Here is a 16,422-nt window from a genome sequence, read left to right on the forward strand (position 1 = left end):
AAATAATCTGTGTATGGTCTGTAGAACCTACTTTTGTTAACATGTCTTGTTTAGTACTCAAGAGACTGTACAATGTGGTGGTGGAGAGCATGGCTTTTGGAGTCAGAATGGCTGAATTTGAATTCTGCTTTGGTTAGTAATTGTGTGAATCTTTGCTAAGTGTTCTAAACTCTCCATGCCTCAGTTTATCTACACATAAAATGGAAATAATAATGACCACCTTTTAAGTATTGTTGTGATGATTAATCATGTTTTGACTTACAAAAGTATATAGAAAATTCTTAGAATAGAAATTGGGAAATACTAAGCACTTAGTAATTTTAGCTATTATTTTGATCATTACTTCAACTTAAACTTGTTTCCCTTATTAGCTGATCTATTGAGGAAATAGAAGCCAAATAATCATTTTGAGAATTAGAGAAAATAATAATTAAATACCCCAAGAATCCAGAAACAATTAAAACCTAGTCAATAGTAATTCATTAACTCCTGTTTTGAAATTTTTAATCTTTTTTTCTTTATTGATAAGCTGTGGCAGCCCCAGATTTTGTTTAGTTTTTTAGTCAAACAAGCACAGTTGGTTAAGAATTTTCCATTTTTTCAGGAGATTGGCAATGTTTTTCTGTGGCATGGTAAAATTTCTTCTTTCTAGAATTTGACTAGTAAGAATATTGATTAGACTATGCATTTCAAATTGCTGGATTTGATCTAGTTAAAAGAGGAGTGGAAAAACTCAGTGACCATCAAAAGCATTAAAGGAATGACTGTTATACAGGTATTTAGTTTCCTTTTATTTCCAGATAGGAATATTCTAGGGCTAGTGTTTGAGCTATATCTACAGGTGGCTAAATCAAAGTCTCACATTTTCTTTGCAATAAGGTTGCCTGATCATCACTCTGTACAGAGATGAGAGGATTAGGAAGCAGTACCTTTTATGAAAGCCACTGCACATACAAGCACACACAAAATCATAACATCACAGGTTAGAAAAAAATATATTAACATAAACAGTAGATCTTAAGTTATTTCTTCAGTTTTAGAATGAAAGCACAGAACCTTTGAATTCATAGTTACTTAAAGACTGAGGCTAACCTGCTAGCAGCAGGCTAAGAGATGAGTGCTAACATCAAGGGACAGCTGTTTCCTTGTTCAAATAACATCCCTTTATGTATTGTTCTCCACCACCTCCGCCCAAATATCTACTCGACCTATGAAACAAACAAATCACATCATGAGCAGATAACCCCAGGCTTCAAATATGTAATCTAACTGTGGCCATCAGCAACCAGAAATGAGTTTCTTTCTAATCAGCTTTCCATCACTTCTCAGTCACTCATATAAAGGAGTCTGGGGAGGGGAGGATTCTCATTGCTCTTCAGCACCAGGGTTCTGGACAGCACTCTGAGCAGCCTGCAAAAGCTCTTGTCCCTTCCTCCCTGCATCTCCACCAGAGCTTCTATTGCCCCTGAAGGCTCCCCCTGCTGCTGAGAAAAATACATCGGGATTCATGCAGCCGGCAATGATGATGTTTTCCAGTAAATACTGGGCAAGAAGAGGGTTTTCCTTGGATTCAGCGGTGCCTGAAGAGCATCAGCTCCTTGGCAGCTTAACAGTGAGTACTGGACACCTGGCATTCAAGAGCGTTTTCTAGGGCTATGCTCTAGTCTTATCCTCATCATATGGACACCTGGTGTAGAGTAAATATACACACCTTAATTCTCTGCTTCTCTTTTGTCTGCCTCTTCTCTTCATAAAGTAAAGCAAATGTACTGATTGCTACATGCTAAATAAACTTTCTTTCCTCAAGGTAGAAAGTGTCCTAAACATTAAGAAGGAGAGTTTGTATGAACCAATGTCCCAAATCCATAACCAAAAAAAGTATGTAGAATTTTGAAAGCCCATTTATTATGAGAGGAATAGGGAGATGAAATAGATTCCTATGGTTTCCAGAAGCTTATAGTGTTTCCTACACCCACTCCAAGTCTATGAAAACCAGTCATTAAACACAGAACTAATATTTTGTATTATTGTTTGTAGGGAGGTGAAGATTTTGGAATAAGAAAAAGATCAAACTTGTTTCAAAAGTTTTCTTGAATGCCTCACATTTTTTTTCTTTTTTTCTTTTTTTTAGTACTGGGGATTGAACCCTGGGTGTTTGACCACTGAGCTACACCCCCAGCCCTCTTTATATTGTTTTAGAGACAGGGTTTTACTAAGTTGCCCAAGTTGACCTTGAACTTCTGATTCTTCTGCCTCAGCCTCCTGAATAGCTGGGATTACAGTTGTGGACCACCATGCTTGGCTCATTACTTCATTTTTTTTTCTTTGGTGGTGCTGGGGATTTAACCCAGGCCTTGTGCATGCTAGGCAAGTACTGTACTGATTGAGCTATATCCCCAGCCCCTCATTACTCCATTTTTAATTGATGCAGTTGTGTAAGCAGTATTCCACTTGTTTGAGAATTTAAAGGAATTTTTATATTTAAAATGTTAACAAAAAAAACACAGTATTTGCAGGATTTTAGATCCTGATTTGAGGTAACAATCATGGGATTTAATAAAAATAGTAGTTTTTATTTCACAGCAGTGAAATAAAAATATATCCAGGTTCCTAATCATTAAAAATACTAAATGACATTTCAACTCATCAGTGTTCACCAGCCAATTCCAATTCAGTTTGTCATAGAAAAATATGTTTTAATATTATAGCTTCAAATATGTCCCAGAGGGATGCATCATACTGGTATCTTATTACGTGTAAAAATGCTGAAAAGTAATCACAGCAACTTGTGTAGAACTATTTAAATCAATTTGCGAAAATGAGGCCAAAAATGTAAATAGATTTTCTAACATTTAAATATCTGAATATTTGGATGAGATATGACATCGAGGAATTTGAAGTTATAATGAACTTCTAGAAGGAAAACAAAGAATACTCAGAGTAATGGTTAATGTATGATCCTTTCATATTAAAAAAGGCACTTAAATATCTGAGAACTGTGTGTTATACTGTGAGGAAGGGGCAGATGTTGAGAGTACTAAGACATTTGAGTTTTTAAACATGCTGTCAAATATCAATGTCTATATAAAATTCTACTCCCTCAGGTTATAAATAATACAATATCCATTTTAATTACATATAAATCTAGTGAGGCAATATTAATGTATGAAAATAAATCCAATAGAGAAGTCAGAGGAAGACAATGGCAAATCACTGTTCTGTTGGTTCCATATTAAATATACACTTCTCAGTTTTATCAGGACACAATGGATGAGTGTGGTTGTATTATATCATCATTTTCCAGGGAGATAGTTCTCTATTTACCAAACTCTGCATTCACATATAAAGAACATGAAACAGACCATCACAGTTTCTCATTGTCTGTTACATGAAAAGTTTCTAGCTTTTTTATTCTGCATTTATGACATTATGATCTGAGTTGTTAGCATTTTTCATTTTTGTCTTTAGCCAATGGGACTTTATACTTAGATTCCACTGTTTCCTTCTAATGGTTAGCTAGCTAGTTTTCTTCCTTCCTTCCTTTTTCTTCTTTTCCTTTTTATTTGTGGCTGAATTGTAACAGTCACTTTTCATATACCATCTTCTGACAAAGATGGCCTCTTTGCTCAACTTCTTCCATGTGTATTTAGATTTACAATGACAATTCACATTGACAATGTGGATCTAATTGCACAAAGCAATCAGTTTCAGTACATGTTCTGACCTATTCAGGATTAAATGTATATTTTGTCTTAAAAACTTAATTGAAGCTAAATATACCATTGTCAAAAATACATACTTGTTCTTAGTTTTGCTATGCTTAGCAACCAATACAGTTTCTATAAGAATAATTCCACTAGGCTAAAAGACCAGATTTTGTGCTGTAAAATAAACCTAGATAAAGAAAGGCAAGGACTATTTATACATGATAGTTTATACTTAATGATGGTCAGATTTTTGTTGCCATTAAAGTGAAGCAAATCTGATCTCCCTTTTATTTCAACCTCTAGACTTTACATGCTGTCTTGGAGTACTGGAAAATAATATCCCTGAGTAAATTAGACCAATATTTAAAGATGAAAGTTATTAGTGCCCTGGCAACTTCACCTTGAGTTTGAATGTTTGGTGGGGCTTCTGGCATATGAATGGGATATCTAGCTGGGGTGGGAAAATGATGATAGAGAACTCTGGAATCCTAACATTGTGTGTGTGTGTGTGTGTGTGTGTGTGTGTGTGTGTGTGTGTGTTTGTACTTTCTTGAAGCTGAATAAAGCTAACTCTAGCAAGAATGACGACAAGAAAGGCAACAAGGGAAGCAGCAAAAGCAATACTGCTGCCGAGAGTGGCAAGACAGCTGTCATTTTCTCCTTGAAAAACGAAGTGGGTGGATTGGTGAAAGCACTGAGGCTCTTTCAGGTGAATATAAAACATTACCACATAACTTTTAAAATGACTGTGTCTCTGGTGACAAACCTGCCATTTGCTACAAAACATTACTGAGTCAATTTCCAGATAATGTGGGAAGAGATTCAAAGGAAACCAAACTTCATGAGGCCCTACAGGAGGAATTGATCTCCCAAACAATGAAAGAAGCACACTTACATGAACTGTGATTTATTAATTAAATTAATTCAGAATTAGCCTATTAGGAACTTAAAGACTATGGCCAGGTGAGAAAATCCACAAGTTAAAAAAGTGAACCTCACACTTGGAAATGCAAATACCAAAGGAACCAAATGGGGTATCTTTAAAAAACATAAGTGTGAAGTTTGATTTGCACCAAATCTGTGATTTGGGACCCCAAGAAAGAGCCTGGGTGGAGATAAACCTAGGAAAACCTAGAAGAGCTATTGCTTTCTTGCCAATGTACACTGGATGGATTCTCCAACCATTAGTAAACATGCTCCCTTACAAATGCATTTCCTCTGGGGACACTGGCTGTTGATTAGAGCTGTGAGATAAGAAGCCTAGCTGCCTTGATGCCTTGGGGCTGCTGTGCAGAGAAAAGATAGTTGGAGCTGCAGTCAGGGGATTCAGACCTGTGTTCTCCTGGTTTGGCTAATCACGAACTGCTACCTGAGTGCAATTTCTTTATTGGTAAAGTAGCAGTTATAATTCCCAAATGACTGGATTGTTGGGATGAAATAATATGAGTGAAAGTGCTTTGTAAAGTGTACAGATATGAGGCATTATCATACTTCTATGATGATCATAGACGAGGAATTAGCAGCCTGATTTGGCAGCCATTTCCTTGTTCCCTTTTAACCTTGAAGAAAGGATCAGGTATCATAAACAGTGGTAATGGAAATCTGGGATAGTATTTTATACATAATTATGTCATCTCGGGCTGTGTCCATACAGTGCCCAAAGGAAAACCAATTCAATTAGACAGCTAGGTACAGTGGAAAAATCCCTGGAGAAGGAGTTAGCAGCCTGAGTTTTCACTCTGCCATCAGCTAGTCATGGGGCCTTAGCTAAGCCACTTAACCCATCTGGACCTCAGTTCCCTAAGGCTAAAAATATCTGCTTCAACCAAAGGACATTAAAAGTCCAAAGTGATATAATGTATGTGAAATCTCTTGAACCTTGAACTTAATCTTATTTATATTATCAGGCAATTTAGAAAATAGAGCATTATTTTCTAAATATTAAAATAATAAAAAACCATTTGAACAGTTTCCCACAAGACTTGTTTCTTTATACAGGAGAAGACTCTGTCTGATCCAATTCTGGCACTGAAAGCTACTTATCCTGCTCCTATGCGGAAAATTCTGAGCTCATCCAGGAATTGTACTGATAATCAGGGTGTACCATCTGGAGTGATGGGGATGTATTGCTTATTGTTTGTGGGTTGGGATGGAGAGGAGAACCTAGTCTTCAATTAATTAAAGGGAAAAGAAGTGTATATCACTGGGGAAATTCAAACCTGATTTTTAAGCATGGAATTACTATTTTCCCTTTCACCTTATTGTAAAGAAATCCATCTATCTCAGAGTGATAGTTGAATAAAGCTGGCCTGGAGATTGCCAAAAGATAACAGTTATTAGTAATACTATTTGGGAGTGATGATGATGATGATGATGATTATCCTTTTTTTTTTTTTTTGTGATACCAGGAATTGAACCCAGGAGTTTTTAGCCACTGAGCCACATCCCCAGCTCTTTTAAAAATATTTTATTTAGCGACAGGGTTTCACTAAGTTGCTAAGGGCCTCACTAAGTTGCTGAGGCTGGCTTTGAACTTGTGATCATCCTGCCTTGGCCTCCCAAACATCTGGAATTACAGGCGTGTATCATTGGGCCCAGCTTATTTTACCTTTTGTTTTGCCTCCTGTGGTAAATATTTGTTTTTCTTTTGCTCTCACAGATCCTCTTTTTGTGCTTTTTGTTCTTTTCCTTCAATTTGGCTATGCTTTGGCTAGTATTTCCCACACCTCAGGCATTTTCATACAACCTTCCCCTTTCTGCCTGCCATTTGTATTACTTTTTTTTAAAAAAGATTTATTTAAAAGGTTATTTTAAAACTTTATTTCAAAAGGAGGCTTTATAGCACTATAAAATCAGGAGTTTGGGTTTTAGTTGTTTTTCAGAAACATATAAAAATACAAGATAAAAATTTTGGGATTAGATGATAATGTAATAGACAAAAATTTTCCCAAAATAATCATGCACCACCAGTGGGATGTGAACCACTCTGGGAAACAGTGATGCTCATAATTATTAGATATTTTATATGGCCCTTTATATATCTTAAATGTTCTCTTCATTTTTAATGAGACTGGACAAACTACACAGAGGCATAACTATGCAGGTCTCTTACTAATAGAAATAATAGTTAGAAAAATATTCATATGTTAGTCAAAGAATAAGAAAATCGTCTTTTCCTTTGTTGTGGATATTTGATACTTTGTTGCTTCAGAATCAAACAAGGAAAGCATTCCTTTTACTGTGACCTAATTGTGACTTGGAGATATTTCTTATGTAACAGGAAAAACATGTCAACATGGTCCACATTGAATCCAGGAGATCCCGGCGAAGAAGTTCTGAGGTTGAAATCTTCGTGGACTGTGAGTGTGGCAAAACAGAATTTGATGAGCTCATACAGTTGCTGAAATTTCAAACCACCATTGTAACGCTGAATCCACCAGAGAACATTTGGACAGAGGAAGAAGGCAAGGGAGGGTTTTGCTTGTTGGGTGATTTTGCACTCTGACAAATGTTGCAAAGGGCAAAATGCAATCTGTGAGCTAAATTTTGAATCTGTACTGTGTTTTCAACAGAGCTAGAGGATGTACTGTGGTTCCCCCGGAAGATCTCTGAGTTAGACAGATGTTCTCACAGAGTTCTTATGTATGGTACCGAGCTTGACGCTGACCACCCAGTAAGTGTCTGGTAAAAGAACTTTCACACATGCTTTTCCAGATCCGCCCAGGTGCTGGGGAAGGGGGAGGAGCCTGTGCCATGTTTCATCACATTGTAATACTTTATTGCAGAGCAATTTATTATTCATTCCCCAAAACTGAGAACAGACCTTCAAAGGATAAAGGATAAAGCTTCCCTATACACATGTGTTAGTTGTAAGCAGGTTAGAAAGATGGCATTTTCACATAGCATTTATTTTTTAAAAGGGTTGCATAGAGGAGGAGATTCTATACCCTGGAGAATATTTCTGTGGAATTAGACAGCCTGAAATATACTTGCAGATGGTGACCCTTGGAAAAACGATGAACTGAAATTGATCACACCTTTGGGAAACTAGGGAGGACTAGGTGTGATGGGGCTCAGTGAGAGAATAAAATTCTTCTTGCCATTTTCCTTGACTAGAGGTAGTTAGGAGCAGAGTAATGTGGTTGACTTCAGTCTCAATGGAAAGGCAGACAGTTTTAAAATAAGGCTGAGATGGAGGATGTATCTCTCCCCACATCTACCCTGAATCTATCTACCACCATTCTTTCCACTACTTCAATAAAAATGACCATTTTTAAAGAAATATGATGCTGGGGTAAGAATTTCCCATTATTCTTCCCCCTCCCCTCTTTACATCAGTTTTTATTTAACACAAGAGACCTGGAACTGAGAGACGTAAGCAATGCACCTATTCATTTTAAACACTTTTTCCTTCTCTAGTCTCCCTTGTCTAAAAATGGGCAGATAAAAGGGTGAGATCCAAGCAGATCAGTCTTGCTTATAGGAAGCCTTTTTTTTTATGAAAGCAATAGTTTACAGATATTCATGTTATTGAAATGGATAACATCTGGGGAAGGGGTGTTTGAAGCATGACCACACACTATGCAGTGTCTAAATAAGGGTATAGTACCAGCAGAAGAAGCAGCAGCAGCATCTGAGAACTTGTTTTAACCAGTCCACACTTAAGTTTGAGAACTGCTGTTTTAAAGGAAACTATGAAAACTTCACCCCTAGGGAATTTTTCAGACTAGCCAGTCATTTAGCATAATACATCAATTCAGACCAATTCAAATATACCACTTGAACAAACCATCAAAGGGATCTAATTCAATTACATTGTTTTTAAAAAGCTAAATTCATGCAAGGACACATTGTGTTATATTTACCAGCACACACTAAAATGTCAGACTATTTACAAGAATTCCCACGTAAATCTCCTGAACATTGGAAAACAATTCACGAGTGCCTTTAATAATCATCCATTTGTTATCTTCCCCTTCTCCCAGTCCCTGAGGAGTCAGAGTTAACTCAGAAGCCTGATTTAAGAGATTAGCAGGACAGGGCTTCACAGACACCAGCTGTTATCGTGCAGAATGACCTTGGCCTAGTCCCTCTACCTCTGCGCCTCAAGTTCTTTATGTAAAAGTGAAAATAAAATTCTTATTGACCTCAAAGGGGTGTTTGAAAATTCTAGTTAATAAAACAACTGGAAGGCATTTTGGCAAGAGTAAATGCTTAATTCCAGTAATGGAAATGCTGTATTAAATCATCCAGATCAATGCCTGGACAGTAAAGGATTTTTTGATAACCTATTTCCAAATGCTCCCTTTAGTCTAGTTTGAAAATTACTCAACCTGGAGAAAGGGGTTTAGACATTTTACTGGAAGAACCACAGGAAGTACTGACCTTGCTGAGAAAAAAAAAAATTATTCCAATACTAAGAGTAAATTTTCCTGTGCTTAATTTTATTCCATTACTCCTAATTACGCTCACTTTTATGATACCTTCTCTTATTTTCTGTGCAACCACTTGAAATGATTGCAAGTACTTAGAAACCCCCTATCTCTCCTGTCATTTTTTTTAACCACATGCATTTCTTTTATAAGCACACCAAATGTTCATTATGCAAATTTTGATATTGATAAGTTGGTGTGTTTTTAAGCTATTATTTGATGAAGACAACAAAAAGTTGTCTAGGTACCTTTGTGTCTTGAGAATAATCTTAGTTCTGAGATAGACACAGGGATCCTTGCAACAGGGCTAGTTCAAAAAGGGCTTGGAATATATCATGCTGCTGGGTGGAGTTCCCTAGAAATGGTTAAATATCTAGATCAGTGGCTCTTAAGCTTTCATGGAAGAATCATCAGGAGAACTTTTAAAAATGCAGATGGTAATTGGGCATTTCTAGTGAGCTCCTAGTCAAGCCCTACTGTGACGGGGAGATGGGGACCATACTGAGTAGTCAGGATCTAGACTGGGAAGGTCTTTTAAAGTGTGGTTCAAGGTCCACTTCTAAAATGTTCCTAATAAATTGAGGATTACCTGAAGCCCATCAAATGGGAACTCTCAGGGAAGACCCGGGCATCTGCATGTAAGTGGATCTGAGACGGCTCTGATGAGCTCTAAATGTAAGAGCTAACATTTTTTTAAAGTACTGATGCCAGGGCCTCATCCTAGAGAGCTTAAGTTAGTATCTCTGGGAATATGTCCAGGTTTGAAGTACTAGTTAAAGCTTTCCAGGTGATTCTAATATCTCACCAGGGTTGAGCTATTTGGGATGGCTACTTGAGTGCCAGCTGGTAAATTGAGCTGGGTGCTTTAGGGTTCAGGATGGATCTTGAGCTCCCTTCAATTTAAATTGAAGGTGGGGTGGGGGGGAGTTGTGTAGCAGGTATTTGCTGGGTGCTAGGATTGCCATATTTTGCAAATAAACATATATGATGCCCAGTTAAATTGGAAAAATTTTGTTGTTTATCTAAAATTGAAATTTTCCTGGACATCTTGTATTTTATCTGGTAACACTGTCCCTACTGTAATTCAGAATGGATGGGCAAGGAATGCGATGTCTCTGTAATCGCCAGTGCTGATTACTTTGCCAGTCATGGTTCAATCCAGGAAGCTCTGGCTCGCCCACAACATGTGCGTAATCACTGCCACTCCAGGCTAATGAGGCATGATGAGTACATCTCTCTCTTGCGTCCCTGGAAAAGGTGCAGGTGTTTGCTGAGGAGAGACAGTTGAGATTCTTCTGGAAGCCCAGCAGATTATGATGCTGTTACCATGGTGTCCAGTCTGGCAGGAACCAGGGAACAGATGCTTCACTGTTCACAGGACGCTCCTTTTTGTCGTGGCCTACTTTCTTTTGAAGGATAAAGTGCTTAGATTTCTTGTTTTCCTACCCCAGGTAGTCCTGTTTTACTAGTGGGTATTGAAGTGGACTTTCTAGCATGCCTGGCTCTACCTTTTACAGCAGGAGGCCCCTTTTTTTTAGGTCACAGACCCATTTGTAAATGTGGTAATTATGGTCACAAAAATTTTGTCTGTAGACATTTTAGGGCTTCACAAGCCTGCCTATGGACCCCACTTAAAAACTCTCAGATCAGAGCTGGGGATATAGCTCAGTTGGTAGAGTGCTTGTTTAGCATGCATAAGGCCCTGTGTTCAATCCCCAGCACCACAAACAAAAACAAAAACAAACTCCCAGTTCATAGCACAAGAAAGAAAGTTCTAGCTTCTGGGTAGAGGATATCACATTTCTGTAGGTATTGGGGTAATCTCAGGGCATTTTTTTCCCTCTCCCCTCTTTAATAATGTTCTTGTTTTTCTTGAAAGAAAGGGCATTTTTCATTACTGTCCAGCAGACAGTCCTGTGAAGATTCTTGGCCTTGAGGCTCATTCTCTTTCAATCGACAAGAGAATGGGACCATTTCCTAGTGTGTTTGGAGGTCCTTCTTGAACAGCCCACCTTGTAGGAACATCTGTATTGCCACAGAGGTGGTCTAGGCCTTTGTGAGCCTCATCCCTGTTCTTTACTGTCAACCCCATGGTCTCCGAGGCTTGTCTTCTTGCTTGGCTTCTGTCGCCCGAGAGCACTGCTTCCTGGTCAAAATCCTAGGGGGTTTCTTGGGTTGTAGAGGTAAGAAGTTAGATGGCAACAATTCCTCCTGGGCTTCCAGCAACTTGAAGAAACCACCCTGGAAAAAATTGATTGTCTGAAAGTATGGGAAGGAAAGGAAAATGGGACGTATGGTGGCAAGAGGAGAAATTGTTGAGTACACCAGGAATTCCTCTCAGAAGGACTCCACTTGACTGAAAAATGACAGACACAGTATTTACTTTCCCGAGTGGATGATGTTAGATAAAAACCTTGAAGTTGGCTAAGACATATAAGAATTATAGTAACTCAGAGTGGAGTGGAGCTAACCTGCTTCACTGTGCATTAATCCCTTATCAATTTTGCATTGTGTGGCTGCAGTCATAAAAGACAGTAAAACTTCTTTAATTTATACTAATTTGGGGATCTAATGATTATTCTGGATGACAGTGTTTTTAATAAATGTCATATTTATTAGTTATTTACACAAATCATTAAAATTAGGTTAATTCACTGAATAACAATGTTAAAGAGACTGATTTTAATGAATAGGATAAGATTAATTTGTGATTAAGATCAATTACATGTAAATGATACTTGAAAACTAAAAGATATTGTTCAAAATATCAATTTGCTTAAGTAAGCCATTCTGTCTACCTAGGGGAAAGGTGAACTGTAGACTGAATTCCCACATATCCCAAATTGGTAGAGCCTAAGTCGAAATTGCCCAAATCGAAAGAGGTTTTACTGTAAGCACAATTTGCCTTAGCCTGTGTCATCAAGTTGGTCATCTGAGGATAAGATTTACATTTGAATTGAACATTCAATAAACACCACAGTAATTTTCTTTTAGCTCTTCTGCAGCTAATTTTTCAGCACTTTGTTAAATAACTTAATCTCTTTTCTGTTTAAGGGATTTAAGGACAATGTCTATCGACAGAGAAGGAAGTATTTCGTGGATGTGGCCATGAGTTATAAATAGTAAGTACCTGTATAACTCTTTCTTGTCACTGGCTGGTTAGGAAAAACACATGCTGTGTTAAACAGACCTGTCTTCTCTTCACCTTAACTTTGCAGAAAGCAGACACGAACCATTTTAGACATCACCACTCCATAGGCTTTAAATGCCAACACTGATGTTTGACATCTGTGTATAATTGTAAAATAATGAGACCTGCGGGCCACATGCCAAGTTCTACATTTACACCATTGTGTTTGCAGCTCCATTAAGGCAGGCAACCATTTCTGTGCACTCTGCAAGGCTTGGAATCTGTGCTTTAGTTTTAGTTTTGACTTGACTATTCAATAACCCCCTTCAGTGTCCATCTTTTCCAAAATAGAGGATTCAGCAAGAACAGAGGAAGGGGTCATTTAAGCAGCCATAATTGAAATATGTTCTGAAAACTCTATTTCTGGAAACTGTGGTGGTGGCAGGGCGGGGGGCGTTGTGTAAAAGTTTCATAATCCCAGATTAGGGCTGGGATAAAAGTGGAGAACCTCACCTTTTTGGGTGACGATTGTGTATAATGGATGAAGGTAAGTAGCAGTGACAGGATAAGTTCATGAGTATGAAATAAATTTGGGAATAAAATATAAAACCATGTCTGGTAAAGGAAAGATACATTTTTACTCTAGTTAAGACTAGATGAGAAGTTTAAGTGTCCTGACGGGAAAATTTTGTCTTTGGTGAGAATTTAGGATATTATGTGTGTTACTGAGGGCATCAGGATTGCTTTTTTTTTTTTTTTTTTAATCTTAAAGAACTATGATACACAAATGCTTAAAGCCAAGTGAGAGAATTTTGCAGTATCTGTTGGGCCAATCATTTGCTCATCCTTAACTTTCCTTGATGCTTGCATATTCTTCCCTCCTCCTCCCAAGCCCCAGGCATCCTTCAGCCTTTCTTATAAAAGTCCTGTTAATGAGAACCAGAATTACTTGCACATGCTTTTCCACATCTACTCTTTTCCAAGCAGTCTGTTCCCCTCCATACGGTAATTTTTCACCCCTCGCCATGTCAGTGTGTGCATAGCTTGCCCCAAACCCAACCTCATGTCCCTTTTTGCCCTCAGTTCTTCTTTCTTGTCCCTGCTTCCAGAGTTTCCCAGTCAAATTACCAAGGGAGGACACTGAGGGCTGAGCTCACTTTTCACATCAGGCCCTGATAAGTTGTTGTTGACCTTAAGATTGGCTCCCTTTGGTTCTTGGGCCTTCCTGTGGGGTCAAGTCATGTCCATGTCGAGGTATCCTTAGATGGTTGTGGGCAAGGCAGTTCTTTGGGGCATGATCTGTCCAGGACATAGAAAAAACTAAGTATTGGGCAGAGCATATAGAGACATAGAATTTGACATAGAATTTTGTTGGCATGATGACTAAAGGTCTAGCTCAAGTGTTACTTTTTTTCTTCTTGGGAGGGCCCAGAAAGTGGATAAAGGCAAGCTGATGTAGAAGTGATATACAAAGGTAGCACAAACCATGGTCAACCAGTTTCAAGGAGTACTGTTCATGGGGAGTCATTTTCTTTTAAAGAAAATGTATTTATATGGAGAGGAGGAAAAGAGCATATGGGTGAAATGATGGAAGGTAAAATCATCAAAGTGTTAACGAGCATTTGCCACCTTCCCATAGCTTAAGAGTGAAACTGAACTGTGGTGTCTAGGGGGAAGAAAGTGGAAACAGGATGTTGGAACAGGTGGAGGTTTTATACTGAATTAAGGAGGACTGGGTGGAACTGAGGCTCCTGGAATATGGGTTCACCTTAGACGGCTGGGGAGTGCTCAGGCCTAAGGCATGTGGCTTTTGTAACTGAATAGGAGACTGAGGCAGGCAGGAAACTGCCAGCTCATCATTTTACAGTGATCATTTTCCAGAAACAGAAACAACTCTCAAATAACTCACAAAACTCTCCCTGTTGTCCTGATAGTAGAGGCCAAATTATATCTGAAGGCAATTTGGTAGATATAGAATCAAAACAAAGGGTGTTTGCCTAGGAGGGCTTGGAATCTAGGGACGTTATAACCTGCTCCTTGGACAGGGCTGAGCCCAGACCAACTAGGCAGAATAGCAAAGTGCTTAGAAACTGGGGCACTGGAGTGGACAGTCTGGATTCAAGTGCTGGCTCCACTGCTTCCCAGCTGGTGGCTCAGCCTAGCAGCAGGATCAATCTCATGGGACTGTAGTAAGGATTTACAAAGAGATGCATGTTCTGTGCTTAGTGCCAGGTCTGGCATGTTATCCATGATGATAATTGTTAATTATCATTATTGTCTCCCTGCCACCTTTTCCACAGGCTGCCTCCTGTTTGTAGTTGACCTATTCTACTTCAGCTGTGTTAACACCATGGTTTGTGCTGCCTTTAAAAAAATATAACTTTTTAACAAATATAGCTCAAATATCCCCAGAGGTATTCCTTGCAGGAAACTCTTTGGTTTCCCATCAATAGACTGTTAGGTATACTGATGCTTTTCATGCTGACCAGTATCTCTCTTTTTTTAAAAAAAAAAAAAAAGAGAGAGTGAGAGAGGAGAGAGAGAGAGAGAGAGAGAGAGAGAGAGAGAGAGAGAGAGAGAGAATTTTTAATATTTATTTTTTAGTTCTCGGCAGACACAACATCTTTGTTGGTATGTGGTACTGAGGATCGAACCCGGGCCGCACGCATGCCAGGCGAGAGCGCTACCGCTTGAGCCACATCCCCAGCCCCCAGTATCTCTCTTCATGGAAAGATTTCATAAAAAGCGATCACATTCCCATATTTGTTTGTGTGAAAAAAGCTGTCAAAGTACCAATAACAAGTTGCCTTGGGTGCTTCTTGTGAGTGGATGGAATGAGGAAGGTGCCTTTCAGGAGTAGGAAAATCAAGAAAACGTGAATCCAGGATTTGTGGGAAGTAGAGAGCAAAGGATCCTTCCTGAATACCCCTTATGCTGTCGTGGCTGAGGTTTCTTGGAGTGTGAGGGTGGATGAGGTTAGTCAGGTGTGTGCATTCTTGCCAGCTCATTTCTGGTCTCCTGCATCTGCTCTGGTGTGGTGGGGGGAGGGGGGTGAACTAACACATTCCAAATGAGCCTTGGCCTTTGTCTCCAGTTTGCTTTCCTTTTAGTTTACAGAAAAAGAAAGATCCAATTTCTCATTGAAATAGGCATTTTCCTAGTGTTGATCACTTTTGGAGTGTACAAAATGGAAAGATGTCAATACCATAACTACTTAAAATAAGTTCATTTAAGTGTACTGTGGCCAGATTTTCTAAAATTGGTTCAAGGAGCCGATTATTTGAGATTTGGGGTACTGTTGAAAAATTGAGCTTGTGAAGTTGCTGCCTATACAGTTTGATGATAAAATTAGGAATATTCTGGGGCTGGGAGAATGGGGATATGTCGGTCAAGGGGTATAAAGTTTCAGTTAAAAGGAATAAATGATGAGTATTTGAGGCAATGGGTATGTTAGCTTGAGTCAGTCATTCTGCATTGGATGCATATATCATAGCATCGCTTCTTACCCCATTAATACAACAATTATAATTTGTCAATATTCAGTGAAGAATAAACATAATTAGGGACCATTTTGACCCAGGATAAACAATGCCATTCCCAGTTGACAATTAGTTAAGGCTTTCAGGACACTGAGGAGAAGTCATAAATATTAGATCAGAAACAGGAAAAGATGGAGTACAGATGCTTCTAGGTTGTATAGGGATTGGCAGGATGTAGTCTGAGGTGTCTAAAGGTAAGGAGAAGGAAGATAAATGAAATACAGGATAATATATATTGAAGTTACATTGGGAAGCCCTCTGGGGGATTCATGTTGAATACTGTATTTTCTATGATAGTCTTGAAAGGATATAACAGGGGGAAAGAACCAACACAAGCAGAGAAAAATGAAAAAATTCCACTCTATGATGAAAAAACAGCAGGCTCTAAGTCTGTATTACCATGAACCTGAAAGAGGTGAGGGAGCGGGAAGGCATCCGCACGCTGAGATTGTCAATAGAGGCCACTCAGGCGAGGTTCTGATTGACAACGCAGCTGAGAAACGTGATTGATTAGCCAGGAGCCAGCAGATCAGCCTGTGCTCATGGCAAGAGTGTCGGGAAAACCTAATTGCTTCACCAATAGTAGCAGAGGAAACATTTATTAGTGCAAATAT

At 38.7% G+C, this 16,422-nt stretch overlaps 1 protein-coding gene across 1 annotated transcript in view; it reads left to right on the plus strand.

Moving 5' to 3' along the window:
• The first annotated feature begins 1,366 nt into the window (after positions 1-1,366).
• TPH2 (tryptophan hydroxylase 2) overlaps positions 1,367-16,422 on the plus strand; it is a 92,241-nt gene continuing 77,185 nt past the window's right edge. Inside the window, exons 1-5 of the mRNA XM_081309586.1 lie at positions 1,367-1,612; positions 4,264-4,416; positions 6,988-7,171; positions 7,280-7,380; positions 12,194-12,261. Coding sequence (XP_081165712.1) covers positions 1,508-1,612; positions 4,264-4,416; positions 6,988-7,171; positions 7,280-7,380; positions 12,194-12,261 — 611 coding nt within the window. The 5' untranslated portion in view covers positions 1,367-1,507. The remainder of the gene's footprint in view (positions 1,613-4,263; positions 4,417-6,987; positions 7,172-7,279; positions 7,381-12,193; positions 12,262-16,422) is intronic.

This window comes from Spermophilus citellus (genome assembly GCF_964194105.1).
Source record: "Spermophilus citellus genome assembly, chromosome: 10".
In the NCBI taxonomy this organism is placed as follows: Eukaryota; Metazoa; Chordata; class Mammalia; order Rodentia; family Sciuridae; genus Spermophilus; species Spermophilus citellus.